The sequence below is a fragment of the Lissotriton vulgaris genome, unplaced genomic scaffold, assembly GCF_964263255.1.
Source record: "Lissotriton vulgaris unplaced genomic scaffold, aLisVul1.2 SCAFFOLD_1440, whole genome shotgun sequence".
Lineage (NCBI taxonomy): Eukaryota > Metazoa > Chordata > Amphibia > Caudata > Salamandridae > Lissotriton > Lissotriton vulgaris.
Window position 1 is genome coordinate 563201 of NW_028244683.1, and position 19300 is coordinate 582500.

Genomic DNA, 19300 nt, shown 5'->3' on the forward strand with positions numbered 1-19300 from the left:
AAGGTTTCAGATTGCTTATGTGTGACATTTTCATAATTTCAGTGTAATCATGAGTGACATTGAACAACTATGAGTGACACTTTCTCACGACCAAAATCAAGCAATGAAACGAGGGTAACATAAATATCAGAAATTACACCCATTTTAGCGCAACGAGAAATTTTAAGAATATCTTAAAACTGCTGCATAACACCAGGAATGGAAGGGCATTAAGCTAGCACCCAGTTTACTCAGGCTCATGCTATTTACGTGTTAAAAGTAAATTAAATAAGGAATGGAAAGGTACTAGTTAATTCTTATATCACTCTGACTTCTTTCGGTCACAGAAATAGCTCAATTTCCAACCCGGCCAAGTAGCTAATAGTTCGGCCTCTTTCAGTATTAAGACAGTTGTTTGCTACTAAGTGTTGGCATACACAGCTCCTCAGGTGTCGACCCCCATAGATGTCGATCACTATCGGTGCTGCGCACTACCCAAAAGCAGGAAAAAAAGAAGCTAACATTGGAGATGGGGTTTTACAACTTAAAATATCTAACCCGTAAAACTACATCGGTCCTGCATCGAAGGCGCGTGTTATTTCCCGTCTTTCTGAAGCCACCTAAGTAGCGACACATGCGCAGCATTTCTGTAGCCTTTCAAAATGGCGGCTCTCTCTTCCACACGTAAAAAATGTGACGTCATCTCTGCAACACCCCTCACTCTTACTTCCGCCCATTTTCAGATGGCCGCTTTAGCATTGATGGGACCGAGATGGGAACAGGCGTTCTTTTCCCACAGTATCATGGCAGTGTTGCTACTTCCGCCCTTTTCAAAATGGCAGCGCTCGCGTCCTTCAGCCGGTGCCTTCGCAATTTCCCAGCACACTTACCGTCAGGTGCTGCCGGTTACCACGCTCGGCCACGGCGCCATGGTCTCGGTGGAGTACCCCCTGAGGATCCGGAGTGCCAATGGAGAACGGGTCCGCGCTTCAAAGCGCGGTTGTATGGCCATCATGGGGATGTATCAGGGGTGCGGCCTGAAGTACTATGGCCGAGCCCGCGTCAACTCCAGGAACTGCAAGAAGAGGAGCGTGAGTGGTTTCCTCCCTTGCAGGAGATGCAGGAGCGCATCCGGGTCCGGGAGGTGCAGGAGGCCACAGCGAAAAGGGAGAGGTACTTTGGCTTGGAGAGGGTAGTTGGAGAGGACATTGGGGTTGAGCTGAGTCGGGCTTGAGCGGAGTCGGGCTTATACCACACTTTTGTCAATTATAAATTCTCTAGATGTGTTGTTAGTCTACCTGATCTTGGTCAGTTTGTTGACTATATAAAGGTGCTGTTCTGGCTGACGTTGGAGCTTGTGGCCGGAGAGAGTCTGGGAGAGACCACGGTTGCTGATGAGGCGGGTGGCAGGTTAGGGGTGGGTCGTGGTACTGAGGTCAAACAAAGTAGGAAACTGATATAGGAGATAATTTATGCAGGAGACGCGCTACGAAGGGGAAAGAGCTGTATTGAAACCAAGACGAGTTTCATTAGAAGGTCGATAATAGTATATAAATGAGAATGAACGTGTAGAAAGCGAAGGTGGTACTCGGGCCATCTAGCTAAAATGAGTGAGAACGTTACTGCTGGATATTAGGTTGAGGTTTTAAAATAGGACAAGGGGTGTTAGAGAGGTACAGTAAAGAGTACTGGAAGTCCGAATAGGAAGCACAGAAGTTCACATACTGGGACACAGATTGAGGAATGGTTAAAGGTGGGTCAAGGAAATTGCACCGAAACTAATTGGAAGTAGTGTTAATCATGAGTAGTAAGAAATTGGTACGGGGATGGGAATGAGCGGTTCTGAGAAGCAAAGGGATGATGGCAACTGAAGCTGGGTGTAAAGGGCACTGAGAGGACAAGGAAGGAGTGCTGGGCCGGGGAAGTAGTGAACCACAGAGTGAGGACTAGTCCTGGTGCTGACCAAGAAAGGAGCGCTGGAACAAGTAGCAAGAAGTAAATCAAAGCCTCTCAAATTGGGTTGACAAATGCAAAAACAGTTGATGGACAGAATGCAGAACAATGTCATACATTCACCACAGTACAGAGATCTGGGCCTATACCCATCGTTTTTTTGCTCACCATGCCATTCCAGTTTCAACCCAGCCACATGCAAATCAGTCTTGACCCTGTGCCCCATGGGAACAGTCCAGCCCGAACTGCCAACCTAGGTCCTCCCTGGACTGGAAAGAAGCATCCTAGGACCGGTTTCGGGCTTTCAGCCCTCATCAGCCAGGATAGCTTGATTCCAGTAGCATGGAGAGCACAGGACTCGCTTCTGGGCATACCCGTTCCACTCGGGGTGACAAATGCAAAAACAGTTGGTGTTGCTCTGCAATTGGGTAGTATAGGTACTCTGAGGTCAAAGGGGGGAATCAAGCTAGTTTGGGGTCTTCTTTCCCTTTGTGTCTTTATGTACCTCACAACGGTGTTGGTGTAAGTACACCTGTACATTTAAATGGTTAGTGTAACTTTGGCAAGGGGCCATGCTGCTGCAGGTAGTTGTGCAGATTTATATTCTGGAGCAGGAACTTGTGCGTTAACTGGTGTGCAAGCCAATGCTAGTACTGATGACGGCGCGCGTGACATTTGAGTTTCGGTGAATGTTAACCAAAATTGGACTTCAACACATTCACCATGATTTCTTGATGAGAAATCGAAAACCCTCTGCTGCTTGAGATGAATATTGGTCCCCATTTCTGGTCTGGCTTAACAGATAAGCTGTATTTAGAACTATTTCTGACCATTATTTAAGATGTATATAAGAGTGGTCTTTGAGAAGAGCATTTCTTTCACCTGAGTATATTGGCTGTTTAGTTTATCATTCCGCCTCCCATGTAATACTAGAATAGTAATGCACGAGAGACTAGTTTACTACTCAAAAGGACTCTGCATCATAATGTATTTATTTTTGCCTCGGATTCAATGAATACTGAAAGCAGTCATTTTTTATGGAGCGGGTCTTTTATTATTTTTAGTCGAGACTCTTAATGGAAGCCATTCCAAATGGCTTTGCTAATGCTTGATTTAAAGTGGTTAGCTACAGAAGCAATTTGTTGTCCATATACCAATCGGCCGATTTGAATATTATTTGTTTCAACCTAGTACCATATTTATATTTTCTCAAGTCAAAGAACGTTTTCACATATTGGCAGCAAATTGCAGCATGAACCCTGTAAAAAGTGACTTTAATTAACGCTGTCCTTTAAAAAACATTTTGGACCAGGCCTGGCTACAGTATGTAGGCGACTATTTTAAGGCATCATACAGGCCTTTGGCTATGTAATGAATATGGCGTGAGTTTTCTTAGATTTAAAGTGCTTGTGTACTTTTGGGGGGCAAAAAAGAACATAGCTGGTTTTCGAGAAGGCAGACTCCACAGAGCCCTGCTAAATGGGTAATGGCTGTCTTTATTTGCAGTGTCTGGGCCACAAAGTTCAACCGGAGGAAGAGGGGGGCGTTATTTACTCAATACCAACGACTGTCTGTCTTATGGGCAGGAAGCAGCTTAGGAAGATCCCTATTTGCCCAGCTGCCTTAACAGGCTGGCTCTGGGCTCCCCCCCACTTAGAATAACAAGGGCAGGGAGGCGGGAGCCAGTGTGTTTTAAAAATATCTCAGGTAGCACAAGCTTAAGTTTTCTGGAGTTAAAGACTAGTCCCCTCTGAACTTCTACGGCAAAGATGGTGAATCACAAGGGTGCTGGGTAGAAGGGCCGTCCCTCCCGTTGATGGAGAGCCAGAGGGTCCGTTAGGAAACGGGGACAGCCACAGGTGGATTACTGCCCCAGACCTGGTGCCCAGAAAGGCCAATATGTGGATCAAGTTCTCCCTCAGGCTCGTGCATAGTTGCCACCAAGTACAAGATCATACCACTTTAGTGGAATGTTCTTTCCACTTGACTTCTGGGGGGATGGAGGGTGGGGGCAATTTAGGGTATTTTCTCTGCTAAAAATAGTTGCATAGGTTGGTTGCTTTATCTGTTAGCCTTTAGTCTCGATTGGGGGCTAGGTGCTGTTTCAGTGGAGAAAAAGAACAAGATGGACAGAATGAGTGTACATTGTGGGAGCTTGGTGCATCCACCTGCCTAGATTATTAGGCAGTCCTCAGGCCAATATTCATGTACGCTAGCTGGTGTTTGACTGTGCTTGTGCTGAAATAGCAGGGCTCTTCTGGGCTGAAGTCTTTTAGAACACATATGTTCCTATCCCAGTGTTCAAAAGAGGTGAGAGGTGTAGCACTCTGTTCAAGTGCAATGACCGTCTGAATTGGAAGTAGTCATGGAATAGCAGGGGTTACTGCACGTCAGGATAGAGGTGCGTGCTAAAGCTTTGTGGGCGTCCCATTTCTAGATCGGCAAAGAATGCTGCCGGTCAGAATGTTGATGCAGTAACACAGCTGTGTGGGTCCATTTGGTGGAATAACGGGTTATGCCAGGCCAATATTGAGGTGCAGTAGCGAATGTATGGGGGTCAGTTTGTAGGAATAACACGGTCCTGTATTACGACGGAGGATTGCATACCTGTATTGAGGTGCACTGACAGAGCCGTGTGTGGCTCAGTGCACTGACTGACGGAGCTGGGCGTTGACTGAAGAATAACTAGGCATGTGTTAGAGTTGAAATGTACTGGCTGAGTTGTGTGGTTTTGCAAGGGGACGGTAGTGGAATAACTCGAGACAGTTCTACCTCACATTAGGTATTGAGGTGCAAAAGCAAGTGGGTGGGTGGTTCTCGGTTTGCATTAAATGTAGTTCTTTCCTCTCTGAAATCCTACATAGTTTTCGCCTTTTAAATAATAACCTGTGCCATTGGATATATGGGTGGCAAAGGTGCATACCCGTGCCCCCAGTGACTATGGTGCTGGATACTCTTGTGCTTGGTTCTCATAATTGCTGGCCTGTCCACTGTTGACGTAGAGATGGTGATGGGTATTGCTGACATTAGTGCACATAGATAATTTCCCAGATCCTGTCCGAAATCTGAAGCACATTGGAGCAGGCAGAGGGCCCTCGACAGATTTACATTTCTGAAAAATGTCATATTTAGTGTATTTTTCTGACTTCTCGTGCTCTTTGGAGAAACACCCATAGCATTGCAACAACTTAAGAGAATAAATATCACGGCCAGGTTGCATTTTAAACAATTAGCGTTCTTTTTATTGGCAGGATCACAAAAAAGTTTGTACTATGCCACAAAAGGGTTAAGTAGGATTAAGTTAAGAATGAAGAACCAAGAGCTGTTTTGGGGTTGGTACCAGTTGGAGTAGACCCACGTGCCTGGAAGTTCGGAAAATAGAATCTTAAATGAGAAAAAGGAAACTAGAAAGAAATTAGTGCTTTATTGAGACACTTTGCCTATGGAGCGGAGATTCAGGACTTGGCACTCTGATCACAGGGAGTCCTGCCCTATGCTATCAGCAGGGCCATCTTATCAGCATTATAGGCCCCTGGGCAAAGCAGTGCACTGGGCCCTGCCTACACAACCAATTGCAGGAATACAAATGTAAATTATAGATAAAATAAACGTATGTTTATTAGTACCTTCAACAAAATCTGTGCATAGATTAGCATGGGGGCCCCGGGCAGCTGCCCAGCGTGCCCATGCTTGAAGATAGCACTGGCTATCGGCACCCATGCCTACCCTCATGTGTGTATTTACAACAAGGGGTGGGCCTTTTGCTGTGGTGAATACCCAGTTGTCAAACTGATCTGGGTTTTGGGCTCCTTTTGGGAACAGGTTAGGGAGGCGATGGAAGGCACACATCTCATTACGTGTTAGCACAAAAGGGGAGAGTGTTTGGTCTAGAGAGAGAGAAAAATACTTTCTTCCCTGCCTGCTCTCCTGTGTCATAAAAAATATCGCATCATATGGTGTGTGTTTTTAATTTTTAAATATTTATCACGGGGCTCGTGCAGTTAGAGATTACGCATACAGACGTTGAGTTCCAGTGCAGCTAAAGATCTCTGTATAGCACTGGCTTGCCCCTTTCTTGCCTGCCACAACGGACTCCAGGTTTACCGTAACTTAATCTGTATTATTGTTCTCGTTTGTCTTCTATGCTGGCATCACTGATGGATCTTAAGTACCCCAGTGCATTTTGCTCAGCTTTTTTTCTTATCAGGAGAAATGGAACTTACCAGACCTGAAATTTTCTTTGCTTTCGACTACTCGTGGACGCATGTTTCATTTTAACATCATGTTTTCGGTCTGGTTGGACAGCGCCGATGTCTGGATAACTTACTGATAACTCTTCAAATTATCATGGTGTGGGCCTGCGCTCCTTCTACCGAAGTATTTTCACCTCATGCGAGCGGATGTTTGGTGTATTGCTCCACCTCCTAAGGAGTGCGTGCATTGCAATCCCTGCTTGACTGTTTCACATTTCAAGTACACTCACTCATCACACGTTGTATTCTTTATTTCATCTATCTAGAAAGCAATTGCTTTGTGTCATTTTTTTTTTACTATAGTTGGCGTTGTTTGCTAATTTAGTCAACGCAAGATGTTGTCTTTCACACCCAGTTACATTCAAAAATGTAGTTTTTTTTTTCAAAAATAAGAATTTTCAGTTGTTTCATGCAAATTGATGACAGGATTGTCCGTTCTTACTTCAACTTGACGCCGTGATTCAGGCATCGCCAACCTTTTCTGCTATAATACATAACATAGCTGCACTGCCCCTGGCCTGCCACCAAGCTAAATTAGTAATAAGTCTCCCCAAACAGCACATGAGTTCTGAAATACACACATTTTCTTCTTGAATGCACACCTTTCAAATTTGGTTTACGTATATTAATTACATTATTAGGCTGGGCTGCGTAGAGGAGAGATGCTTATGGGTAGCTGGAGAGCTAACAGTTGCTCACGAGCTACTCATTGGAGAACCATGCTGTAGATTTCCTATGTAGTTTATAGGTTGAGCCAAGGCAGGGCATGCCCATTCTCTATTTTTAGACATGCGGTTTTCACTCTGGGCTTACAGCCCTCCCATTGCCTTTTTTTATTAGTCCCATCGATTTAACGTTCAAAAATTCTTTCTTGTTAGTGGTTAATAAGTTGTCGTCTTTGTCCGTCCTTTTTAGGTTGAGCCTAGCGCAGCGCGCATGCAGTGCTCAGGAAAACGACCTTTTGGAATCGCTCTGGACATTTCACACGCTCGTGCGTGTGAAAAGGTGAACAGCTTACGGTTACGAGCAGCGGCGCGCAGTGTGCCATCTGTCAGATTTCACACGAGCGCGCACCACTCGCGGGATGCTGCATCTGTTTTCACTTTTGCCACCACGCGCCCGCGCTTGTTTTCGTCTGCTTGTCCTTAGTCCCAAAAACCGGGAAATGTATTTAAATTTAAGGAAAGGTTGGGACTCCCGACAGTCCTTTGAAAACCGTGACTGTCCGGGGAAATCCGGGACGTCTGGTCACTCTAACACTAATGGATTCATCCTCCCACTGGTGCTTGCAGGTAGGCCAGGGCGCATGCTGACTGTGTCTGTGTGTCCGTATGTGTGTGATATAGGTCTGTATGTGTTACTTTGTCTGTCCATGTGTGAGCCTGTATGATTTTACCCGTCCATACACTTTTTTACTTATGCCTGTTGATCTGTGAGCAGGAATGCCTCAAGGCGTGTTGTTGTTTTATGTATTTGTGTATGTATGTATCTTTGTTGTGTGCGCATATGTAGATCAGTAGGTATGTTACTTTGTGTGCAGGTTTGTGTCTGCCCTTCGGTTACGTGCAAGATCATCTTGCCAAGATCCAACCTATTGGCTTTGCCCCTCTTCCTGAGTTTTGTGCCTTATGGTGGAATCAAACTGTAAAGGCCGGGGGTCAGGCTGGGTTTTCAGCACATTTTGGTGGCCAGGGAAAGTGATCCACCCTTGACGACTTCACCCAACAACACCTGTGGACGAGGAGCGCAGAGGTTCATTCTAGAGATAGGTTGGATTGGGTATCCTGAGGCGTGCTCCCATTATCACTGTCTTCCGTTAGACCTTACCCAGAAGTACATGGGTATGACGAGGAAGAACTGAAAGAGAAGACGCTTGTACTATATATTATTAGTATTTTGCGGATTACAGCTGTGTAAAGAGCGGGAGGAGGCAGGAATAGGATTTAAACTTATTTATTCTTATGGTATAAATAAGACCCACTGGTGCTAGAGTCCAGGCATCTCTTCAGTTCAGCTGAATCTGGATCACTAGGTACAACAAGAGGATTCTAAATTACATAGCTAAGAATCTAACGGAGAAGAGAGAACTACAAAACTAAAGAGAAAACTACAATAGAGATGGAAGACATATACCACATGTTCCTTTCTAAACAAAATAAAACAAACAAAATAAAGAAGACAAAATCAATCTAATACATAATCACAAAATTTCTTAGGCAATTTGACATTTCTTCGAGATGAAATAGGAGCATCCAGAACAGAGGGATTCAAAGAAGTATCATTTCCAAGATCAGTGTCCACAAAATCAGAGAGAGGCAAACAAGCATTGTCAGGACAGGATCAAGAGATTTCTCAGCATTGACACTGGAATGGGCAGATCCAGGATCAGGAGATTTCTCAGCATTGTCAGTGGAATGGGCAGATCCAGGAGCAGAGCAGGCATTGTTATTGTCATTGGAAAGAACAATATCATTAAACAAGGCACCATATCCCATTTTTGAAAAGAAACGTTCTTGACCAGGTTTAAGAACTATCACAGAACTCTTGCTCCACCAACCCTTGTCCTTAAGCAAGGCAGTGGAATTGGTGACATCCTCTACTTGAAAAGGTTCAGAGAACTTAGACGAACCCTTGGGAGTAAAAGATGGTTTAACAATTCTTACCCAATCGCCAATGGTAACATTTTTGTTTTTAGAATGATGAGTCAAATCATGATAGGCCTTACCAGACAAACGAGCAGAACAAATATTGTTCCTGGCCTTAATGATTGAATCCTCCAAACTGATCTTATTAGATTTAGCACTGCCAATTAAAGGCATGAACATGCATCTAGGTTCTCTGCCTCTCATTAAAAAATTGCAAGAATTGGGAGTCAAGTGGTAACTCCAAATTTTATCTTTTAGATACTCCAACACATCAAGATTGCTTTCTAAACCGGCCTGAACGCCTTCCTTAAAAAATCTGTTAGCCCTCTCCACCTGACCATTTGAACGAGGACTATAAAGAGGAGCTCTAATAGCAGTAACCCCAAACTTATTCATAAAAACTTGCATCTTACTAGAAACAAATTGGACACCATTGTCCGACATCAAAGAAACAGGTGCACCCTCAACCCTAAAAATGTTGTCCAAGAAACACACAACTTCATCAGTGGTAGGGTGTTCTACAAAAGCAAAGTAAATCCATTTGGAAAAGTCATCAATTAACACAATGAGAAACCTCATCTCTCTACCCAGACACTCAAAAGGTCCAGAAAAATCAATAGAAAGTCTTTGCCAAGGACCTGTAGGACCACTATCTAAAGACAAAGGTTCAGAAGCAACCTTCCAGTGCTTATCAGAATTGATGCAAATAGAACAGTTATCAATGAATCTTTCCACAGAAGCATCTAAACCAGGCCACCAATAATGACATTTCAACAGCTTCTTGGTGGCAGATACACCAGGATGTCCAGAATGCGCCAACTGAATAATTCTATCCCTAAGACCAGCAGGAGGGATGAACAAATCCTGTCTAAGCAAAAAGCCGTTCTGAGCAAAACTTCTCAGAGGTAACTCTAAATTCTTGACAGAAGGCCAACCATTAGTGACATAAGATTTAACCTTCTGCAAAACATTATCATTGGAAAAATGATGACTCCATTCCTTCTCCTCAACACCAAAGCAACAGAACTCTAAAGTGTCAACAGAAGCCACAACACACTCGTGCAGATCAAGAACTTCATCACTAGACTCATCAACAGGAGGCAACCTGGATAAGCAATCTGCAGTAACATTTTTCCACCAGAAATGTGCTGAATGATGAAATTGAATTCCTGTAATCTCGCAATTAGCCTAACTAACCTTGAAGAAGCATTACCACTTCTCACACCGTCCATCATGTAGACAAGCGGCTTATGATCAGTTACCAAAGTAAAAGGTCTCCCCCACAAGAAGTTCTTGAACTTTTCAACAGCCCACACACAGGCCAAGGCCTCTTTCTCAATAGTGCTGTAGTGAGCTTCCGCACCCCTAATACCCCTGGAAATGAAAGAAATGACACGTTCTTTGCCTTCAACAATCTGAGTGAACACCGCACCCAAACCAACAGTGCTGGCATCAACAGTCACAAAAGAATCATCTTCAGGGTCAAAGGTGTTCAGACCGGGTGCCTTAGCAATGAGATTAACTACCTTAACAAAAGCTGAATCATGAATATCTGTCCACAAAAACTTAGCACCTTTCTTAAGTAACAATCTAAGTGGCTCCACAACCAAGGCATACCCCTTCACAAACTTGGCATAATATTCGCTCAAACCAAGAAATGAGCGTAAGGTATCCTTGTCTTTGGGTTTGCTACAGTTTTCTAAACTGGAAATAATATCCTTTTTAGGAAAAATGCCTTCAGGGGTTATTTTGTGGCCTAAATAATTAATTTCACTGACCAAAAATTTACATTTATCCTTACTCACTGTCATTCCCTTGTTGTTTAAAGTGCTTAAAACCTTTTCCAATATTACATTATGATCAGAAATGGTCTTAGCAAAAATCAGTATATCATCCTGAAATGACTGTACACCTTTAAGACCATGAAAAAGACTCTCAATCAATTTTTGAAAAACGCTGGCAGCTGACGCTAAGCCAAAAGGCATTCTAAGAAATCTATATAGACCAAAAGGAGTGATAAAGGCTGTAAGATCCTTTGACTCCTCTACTAAAGTCACCTGATGATAGGCGGATTTAAGATCAATAATGGAGAAAAACTTTGCCCCGTTTACAGCCGCCAACATTTCCTGTATCCTAGGTAAGGGATAGGTCTCAATAACAATATTTTTATTTAAAGAGCGAAGGTCAACACATAACCTAATATCATTATTTTTTTTAAGAGCGATCACTATAGCAGAAACCCACTCAGAACTGTCCGTAGGTTCTATAATACCTTGAGAACACAGGTCGTCTAAATGTGCTTTAAGTTTGTCTCTTACTCCCAAAGGTACCATGCGAACTTTATGTTGGACAGGTAAAGCATCTTTTTTGAGTTTGATTTTGTGAGAAAATCCTTTTACCTGTCCAACAACATCCTCAAAAACTTTTTCATGCTTAAGAAGAATAGAAGACAGAGAATCATCCTCTAGAATAATGTTACTGACAGGCATATCTCTTAACTGGATTGGATGATCTGAACCTGGACATAAGTTAATACAAAGCTTGCCAAGATCAAACCAACCCACAATATTCTTGCCATCAATAGCAACGTATATTTTAGTAAAAACTTGGCGAGTTTCAAATTTTAGGAAATCCTGAAAGAAACCCAACATTTTAATTTTAAAATTACCAAACGCCTTAGGATTTATATCAGAAATGTTGAGCTTGACACCACTCCAATTTTCCTTGAAAAATACATCAGACAAAATGGTTACTGGCGAACCAGAATCGGCCATGGCTTCAAACTCAACCTTTCCCACAGAAACAGTACCTAAAGGAGCTTTGAAGGGGAGAATGACACTGTTAATATAGCTATCAAATGCATCATCATAAATAGTGATGATCATATTGTGCATATCATTTTCAACATCAGATACATAACTGACCGTAGTATTTACATTTCTCTTAACAGTTTTACAGAATGAAGAAAAGTGACCACTTTTACCACACTTAGTACATTTCCTTTTAGTACATTTCCTTTTAAGTGCAGGACAATCAGAAAAGTTCGCTAAATGTGATTTAGAGCCACATCTAAAACAGCTTAAACCAGACTCCCTGTTTGTCTTGAAGGAATTTTTTCCTCGAGTTTGAACTGAGCAAATGGAAGAGACACTTGCACTTTTAACAGACTCAGCTTCAATAATTTTGGAAGATTCTATAGACCTTTCAATGCCTTTGGCTAGGTCAATCACTTCTCCTAAAGTAGGATTACGGCATGCCAAAAGTCTTTCTTGTACCTTCTTTGAAAAACAATTGAACACAAATTGATCTCTGATAGAAAAATCAACAAGTGCTCCAAACTGACAATTGGCAGCTAGTACCCTCAAGGCCGCCACATAATCTTCTACCGACTCATCAGACAATTGTTTTCTTTTGTGAAAAGCATGTCTCTCAATCGGGACATTCGGTTCATCTTCGAACTGCTTTTCAAGTCTGGCAACAGCTTCTAAGAATACATTCCAAACATCTCCTTCACCTCCCGGTGCTGTGATAGGTTCGAGATTTTTAAAAATTTCAATTGCAGCTCTACCTAAGTAACTGAAAAGAATAGCTTTTTTCCTTTCTGGTGAGAACTTAGAACCATCAATTGCAACAATATAGTTTTCAAAGGACTCAAACCATTTTTTCCAAGACAACTTACGTTTTCCAGGAATTTGCAGGAAGATGGAAGGTTGATTGCAAATTTGAGAAGAAGCCATGTCAAACAAAGAATAAAAAAATCAAAGAAGATAAGAGAAACTTGGTCTCGTAGAGAAAGTGTGCAAATCACTGAAATTAACAGAAACTTGCACTTGTAGAATAAGTGTGCAAATCACTGAATGGGTAACTTGCACTAAAATAATAGTGTGCAAATTACTGGAGGAGAATAAGACTTGCACTTAAAATAAGAGTGTGCAAATCACTGAAGTAAAATAAAAGAAAAGCGCAGTGCTTAAAATAAATAAATGAATAACAAGTGAAGAATGCACAATAACGTAGAATAAATGCGTATATTTTGAAAAGTAATTTAGAAAGTGAGCGAATCACTGTGTTCGCTGAGAAATTAGCTTGAAAAACGCTTTAAATTCGTAAATACTGGTGAACGAATCCATGTTCAACGAGGAATGGAAACAGAAATGCGCTTTAAATACGAGCGTATGGACAGTTTCCGTGACAACTTGAAAATGTGCTGTTAAAATGGCCGCACGTTGCGTCCAGAACGATGCGTTTCAATGAGCTCATGCGTTCCAATATGCGAAGACGTGACTGCATGTAGCGTCACAGAGCTAAGGACGTGGAAGAGTCTTCAGCGCATGAGACGAGCGCGAGCAGCATCCAACGGCAAAATGAAAAAGTAAGGGCCGTTTTAAATCCACATTAATAAAAAGTTCGTAACAGTACCATAAAACATGTGAAAATTACGGGAATTTCACACCGGATGCCCAGATCTTCATGAAGAGGACTGTGGTAGCCGGCACAACCACGCAGAGGTCCGAATCGAAGAGCTTCTAGGAAGTAAAAGTTTTCTTTTCTTGAAAATGGCTACACAGTGGGTCAATAATTAATTAATTAACCTCGTCGCCATTGTAAAGAGCGGGAGGAGGCAGGAATAGGATTTAAACTTATTTATTCTTATGGTATAAATAAGACCCACTGGTGCTAGAGTCCAGGCATCTCTTCAGTTCAGCTCCAACCGCTTCACTGAAGTAGAATCTGGATCACTAGGTACAACAAGAGGATTCTAAATTACATAGCTAAGAATCTAACAGAGAAGAGAGAACTACAAAACTAAGTAAAGAGAAAACTACAATAGAGATGGAAGACCTATACCACAAGCTGGCTGTGCTTCTGACCGGCTCTTGAACGTGACTGCTGGTGTAACAGTGCTTGTGTAATGCAGTGGTTGGATGAACACTCACTGAGGCATTGCAAGTTTAGCTGCCCCTCTTGTGTGGCGAACACGCATGCGCACTGGGTAGGAGCAGCACCAGTGAATGCAGGACAGGGTGGCCCAGAATCAGGGGTGTGGCTTGCATTGGTGCAGTAGCACCGAGGCCAGGAGGCCCGAGGGGCACCCGGATTACTGATACATTGTCATTTTTAAAAGCAGCCAGGGGGCCCACTTCCTTTCTTGTACTGAAGCGCACAACTCCCTGGCTATACTACTGCCTACTTAACATCCTCCGTTGGGGGCAGGCCGCCGAGGTCTGGTGCGTAAGGGGCATGGTTTTCATTATTCCAAGCGACGCAAACAATGTACTGTGGGCATCGCAGGTGCAGTGGCACCAGGGCGCAGAGGCCTGAGGGGAACCCTGATTATTGTTGTATTTTGGATCTCAAACAGCAGCCGGAGGCCCAGTTCCTTCCTTGCACTAGGGCCCAGGGCTCACTGAGTGTGCTACTAACCTTAACACATCTCCGCTGGGGACAGGACAGGACAGGACAGGACAGGCCGCTGAGGTTATGTGTGGGACTAAGAGTAGGGTTAGACTTTCTATTGGAAGTAGGGACTAGGGCTTCCTGTGCCATTGGTTGCTTGGAGTAGGGTTGAGACTACTGTTGGGGCTAGGGCCTCTATTGGACGCTGAGATCAGGGTTTTTTTTAACTAATTGAGTGCTTGGGCTAGGGCTTAGATTGGCTGTAAGATCCTTGTCTCCTATTGGTTCTAGTTTTTAGGGCTAGTGCTGTGATTGGATAATGTTAGGGCTAGGGTTCCCATTGGCTGAAGGGGTCACCTGACTACTAGGACTGAAAAAATGGCCAAGCCTTAGGGCTTCTCAGCCCCCTTGGGTCGAGGCTAAGGGTGGAGAGGACAAGGGTGAGTGCCTGTTTGAGCCTGGTCGGGACCAGGGCCAGAAATGCAGCCCATTTTCCTATTTATTAATGCCCACCCTATGTTTTTGTCCCTCTGTATATAAGCATTTATTTTCACTATAGATATGTGCCTATCTTTCTGTGTTGCTTTGTATAAACCTGTACAATAATTGTTATAAAAACAAAAGAAAAACAAATCATCTTTGGTCTACATGTACTTGCTTCCATTGTGCATCTATGTACCTCCGTACCTGGATCGGTGTGTCAGTTGGTTTTCTCCTGAAACAGCATATCCAATGCACCACCCTATTTCTCTCATCCGTTACCTCTATCAATATCTTTAATCTGCATATACTTACCTCCTTTATGCATCTATATACTTTCAATGTACTTATGGATCTATATGTTTATCTATTTCTTCTAATTTAGCATTTCCAATGCACTACCCTATTTCTCAGCCTATACTTCTCCCAATATATCTTCTAGCCCAACTTTCTTACTCATCTCAAACTTCTTTCTACTACTCTTTCCAATTCACTACTCTAGCTCTCACCCTATACATCTATCACTATATCCTTTACTCAAACTAAGAGGTACTCTGGCCCGTCACCCAGACCCTGGCCCTAAGGACCCTGGCGAGCCCTTTACGGCTGGTCTTGTGAATTGTCAATCTCTCCCGAGACATGCTGACGATATCTGGCTGACCCTGATGGAATCATCATGGGACGCCATGTTCCTTACTGAAACCTGGTTAAACGCAGATACCATGGCATCCATCACCCTAGCCATTCCATCTGGCTTTAAAATGTGCTCTGCAAATAGGGAGGTAGGTAAAAGGGGGGGGCAGAGTGGCTATTATCTTTAAAGATTCATGTGAACTGACTGCCTCGTTCCCCCTAGACCTTCCAGGTATTGAAGGCCTCCACTTTTGCTTTCAGTTAAATGCTAGGGTAGCATTAGCAGGACTGCTTATTTACAGACATGCTGACTGCACGGCAAATACCACCTATGATCTCTGCAATTACATTGTACAAAAATCATTAGCTCACACCAATTTTATGGCCCTTGGGGATTTCAATTTTCATGTCGATAACCCCAACAGCCTTCAAGCAACCCAATTTAGCTCACTTCTAGCAGCAGCTAACTTAGTACAACTTATCTCGGGTCCCACTCACAGGGCATGCCATACCCTAGATCTAGTTTTTCCAATTTTCAGGCTTCAGTAGAGACTCCCCAACCTCTGCTCTGGTCAGACCACTACCTGATTTCCTTTAAAATAAATATGAGCAATCCAGGCCAGGCAAAAGGAAAACGACCCACCATGAAGAGGAAGTGGAAAAATCTTACAGCTGAAACCTTGGGTCCCTTTTTAGATTTAGACCCGCCTGCACTTACTTTCTGATCCAAACAGGGATGCTGTGGCAATGCATCACTGGATTCCTATGGCGGAAGAGGCTGTTGCACCTGCAAAAATGTCACTATCACGGAGACCATCGCCATCAGCCCTGTGGTTCTCAGAAACACTTAAAGCAGAAAAAAGCAGGTGCAAGAGATTGAAACGCCATTGGAGACTAAAATACAGCGATGCGGATAAGGCGTGCTATAGGAAGGCCTTGAATATGCTACACAAATCTATAAAATAGGCTAGAAGAGAATTCATTGCGTCCAGCATTCAGATAGCTGACCACTCGGGCAAAGAAGTTTTTAAGGTAGTCCAATCCTCCTTTGAGCCATTGAGACTGAGGTGTCTTCAATCCCCAGCTATGTGTGAAGACATTTCCAACTTTTTTGACAATAAAATTCAAAAGGTATACGACAGCTTCTCTGCCCCGACTGCGACAGAGAGGTCAGATTCTACTCTAGCCAGTGTACCCCCTCCATCGTTCTTATCTTTTTCTCCAATTTCGCAACAGGAGGCGCTTGCAGAGATTGGAAAATGTAAATCGGGGGCCCCTGATGATACCTGCCCCCCGAAACTCTGGAAGATGATATCGCAATCCCTAGTCACCACACTTACCCATGTCTGAAACTCATCCCTTACTACCGGAATTTTCCCTGACTGCTGGCAGCATGCTATGCTGCTTCCCTTAAAAAAAAAAAACCTCCGGAGCATCGGGGGATTTCAGCAATCTTAGGCCGATTTCATTACTTCCTGCGCCAGGGAAAATGCTGGAGAAACTGATCCAGCGACAACTGAAAAATTTCATTGAAGGAAATAATGTACTACATGAAACTCAGTCTGGCTTTCGGTCGGGCTTCAGCACCGAGACGGCCCTCATAAAGGTAGCTGAGTCGGTCAGATGGTCATTAGATTCAGGAGCATCAGCAATGCTGGTGCTCCTGGATCTATCTGCAGCTTTTGACACGGTCGATCATGCTAGACTGATCAAGAGACTTGAATGTATCGGCCTGGTTGGGAAGGCACTGGCCTGGCTCCAATCCTACCTGAGTGCCCGTTATCAGAAAGTCGCCCTTCGCCCTTTTTCATCCTGACCCAAACCTATATGGTGTGGTGTTCCCCAGGGGTCAGCCCTGAGCCCCTTGCTTTTTAATGTGTATCTGGCCCCTCTCTTCACCTTAATCGCCAACTGGGGCGTCAAAGCAATCTCATACGCCGACGATACCCAGTTGGTGCTCCCTTACCAAGATCAGACGAAGGAGGCCTTTAGCAACTTTAAGGGATGTCTCCGTGATGTTGCCACCTGGATGAACACGAACAAATTAAAATTAAATGCAGGGAAAACAGAGGTGATCTTTTTTGGGAAAGGCCCTGTGCCCTCACCAGATCTTTGGTGGCCTACTGAAATGGGGCCTCCTCCTTCTCCCAGTACGAGTGCTAAAAACCTTGGGGTGAGGTGGGATGACGACCTCTCCTTCTCCGCCCACATTCAACAAGTAACGGCTGGTTGCCTAAATGAACTGAGAAATGTACGCAAATTCCTGGACCTACTGCCCGAAGACTGCTGCAAATTAGCTGTCCATGCCACAGTAACATCTAGGCTGGACTATGCCAATGGCCTTTACTTGGGCTTACCGAAATATGCGATCCAGCAATTACAACTGGTGCAAAATGTGACGGCAAGGCTGATCAAACACATACCCCTCAAACAACATATCTCTCCACACCTACGAGCGCTGCACTGGTTACCAGTGGCAAGCAGAATTGAGTTTAAGGCTCTGACGCTTGCCTACCAGGCTTTGCAGGGCAAGTGCCCACACTACCTCAAACTAAGACTCCCCCGCTACCAACAGGCCTGCCCCCTTAGCTCGTGTGCGCATAATCTGCTCCTGGTTCCACGTGTCTCAAGAGCTTGGTTTGGAGGGAGAACGTTTTCAGCCGCAACAGCCAGATTGTGGCATGCCCTAACACTTGAGCTTCGCAATGCGAGCTCAGAATTGTGTTTCAGGAAACAGCTAAAAACGTGGCTTTTTAATCACTAACTTTTTCTTTCACCTGATACACTTACCCTCCCCCCTTGCTCACTAAGCGCCGGGACACCTCAGTGAGAGGTAGCTGTCGCGCTATATAAACTTCAGTATTATTATTATTATTACACCCACTCTATCATTTATCCCAAACCCCAGACCACTACTATGTTCCCCCAAAATAACCCTTTCTGGACTCTCTCCTATTCTACCCCTACTTGCATCATCTGACACCTCTTTTAATATACAGATGTCCCCCCTAAAATAAACCTTTCTAAACTCTTCCCTCTGACTCTTCTCCCCCCCAAATTCTTTACTCATCCAAATGCCTCCTCCTCCTACTGCTATGACCTAAAAAAAGAAGTCCTTAACTCTCCTATCCCTCCAACATCCTTTTCAATCCAAATAAGACTAGCATGTTCACTTCTCGAATTCCATATTCCACTATACTAATTCACCACTAATCCTTTATGGGTTCCAGAGTAGCGTGCTACTCGCCAAATAAGCGTTTCAACACCTCATCAGGATTACAAGCGCTATATAAATGGAAACTTATTTCCCCCTTTTTTACCCCTCCACAACCCTTCTCAATCCAAATAACTGATTAACCTACCTACTACTCAAATGAATTCATATTTCTCTATAATCCATATTTTTCTATACTAATTTTCAACACTAATCCTTTATGGGTTCCGGAGTGCCTGCTACTTGGCTAGAGAAGTGCTTCAACACCCCATGAGGGGTAACAGGCGCTATATGAATGCAAACCTTTCTTTCCCTTCTATGCCTCAGCTATCCTTCTCACTCCAAATAACTGACTAATATCCACCACTCAAATTACTTTCATATTTCACCATACTAATTCACCACTAATCCTCTATGGGTTATTAGGAGTAGCGTGCTACTCGCCAAAAAAAGCGCTTCAACACCCAGTCTGGGGTTAGAAGCTCTATATAAATACAAACCTTCTTTCATCTTCTATCCTTCTGAATCCAAATAACTGACTAACATATCCACCACTTAAAAATTTACTTGCATGTTTCACTATACTAATTCAACACTAATCCTCTATGGGTCTGCGAGTAGCATGCTACTCGCCGAAAAAGCGTTTTGACGCCTCGGAGGGTGTAGTAAGCACTATGCAAATGCAATTACAATGCAGTGCAATATTTCTACCTTGTATAGTTCGAGGAGAGTTTTCTGTCAGACGC

At 43.6% G+C, this 19300-nt stretch overlaps 1 protein-coding gene across 1 annotated transcript in view; it reads left to right on the forward strand.

Moving 5' to 3' along the window:
* Nucleotides 1–738: 738 nt before the first annotated feature.
* LOC147667168 (large ribosomal subunit protein mL64-like) overlaps nucleotides 739–19300 on the forward strand; it is a 20175-nt gene continuing 1613 nt past the window's right edge. The window contains exon 1 of the mRNA XM_086948879.1: nucleotides 739–1152. Within this exon, the coding sequence (XP_086805005.1) occupies nucleotides 752–1152 (401 nt within the window). The 5' untranslated portion in view covers nucleotides 739–751. The remainder of the gene's footprint in view (nucleotides 1153–19300) is intronic.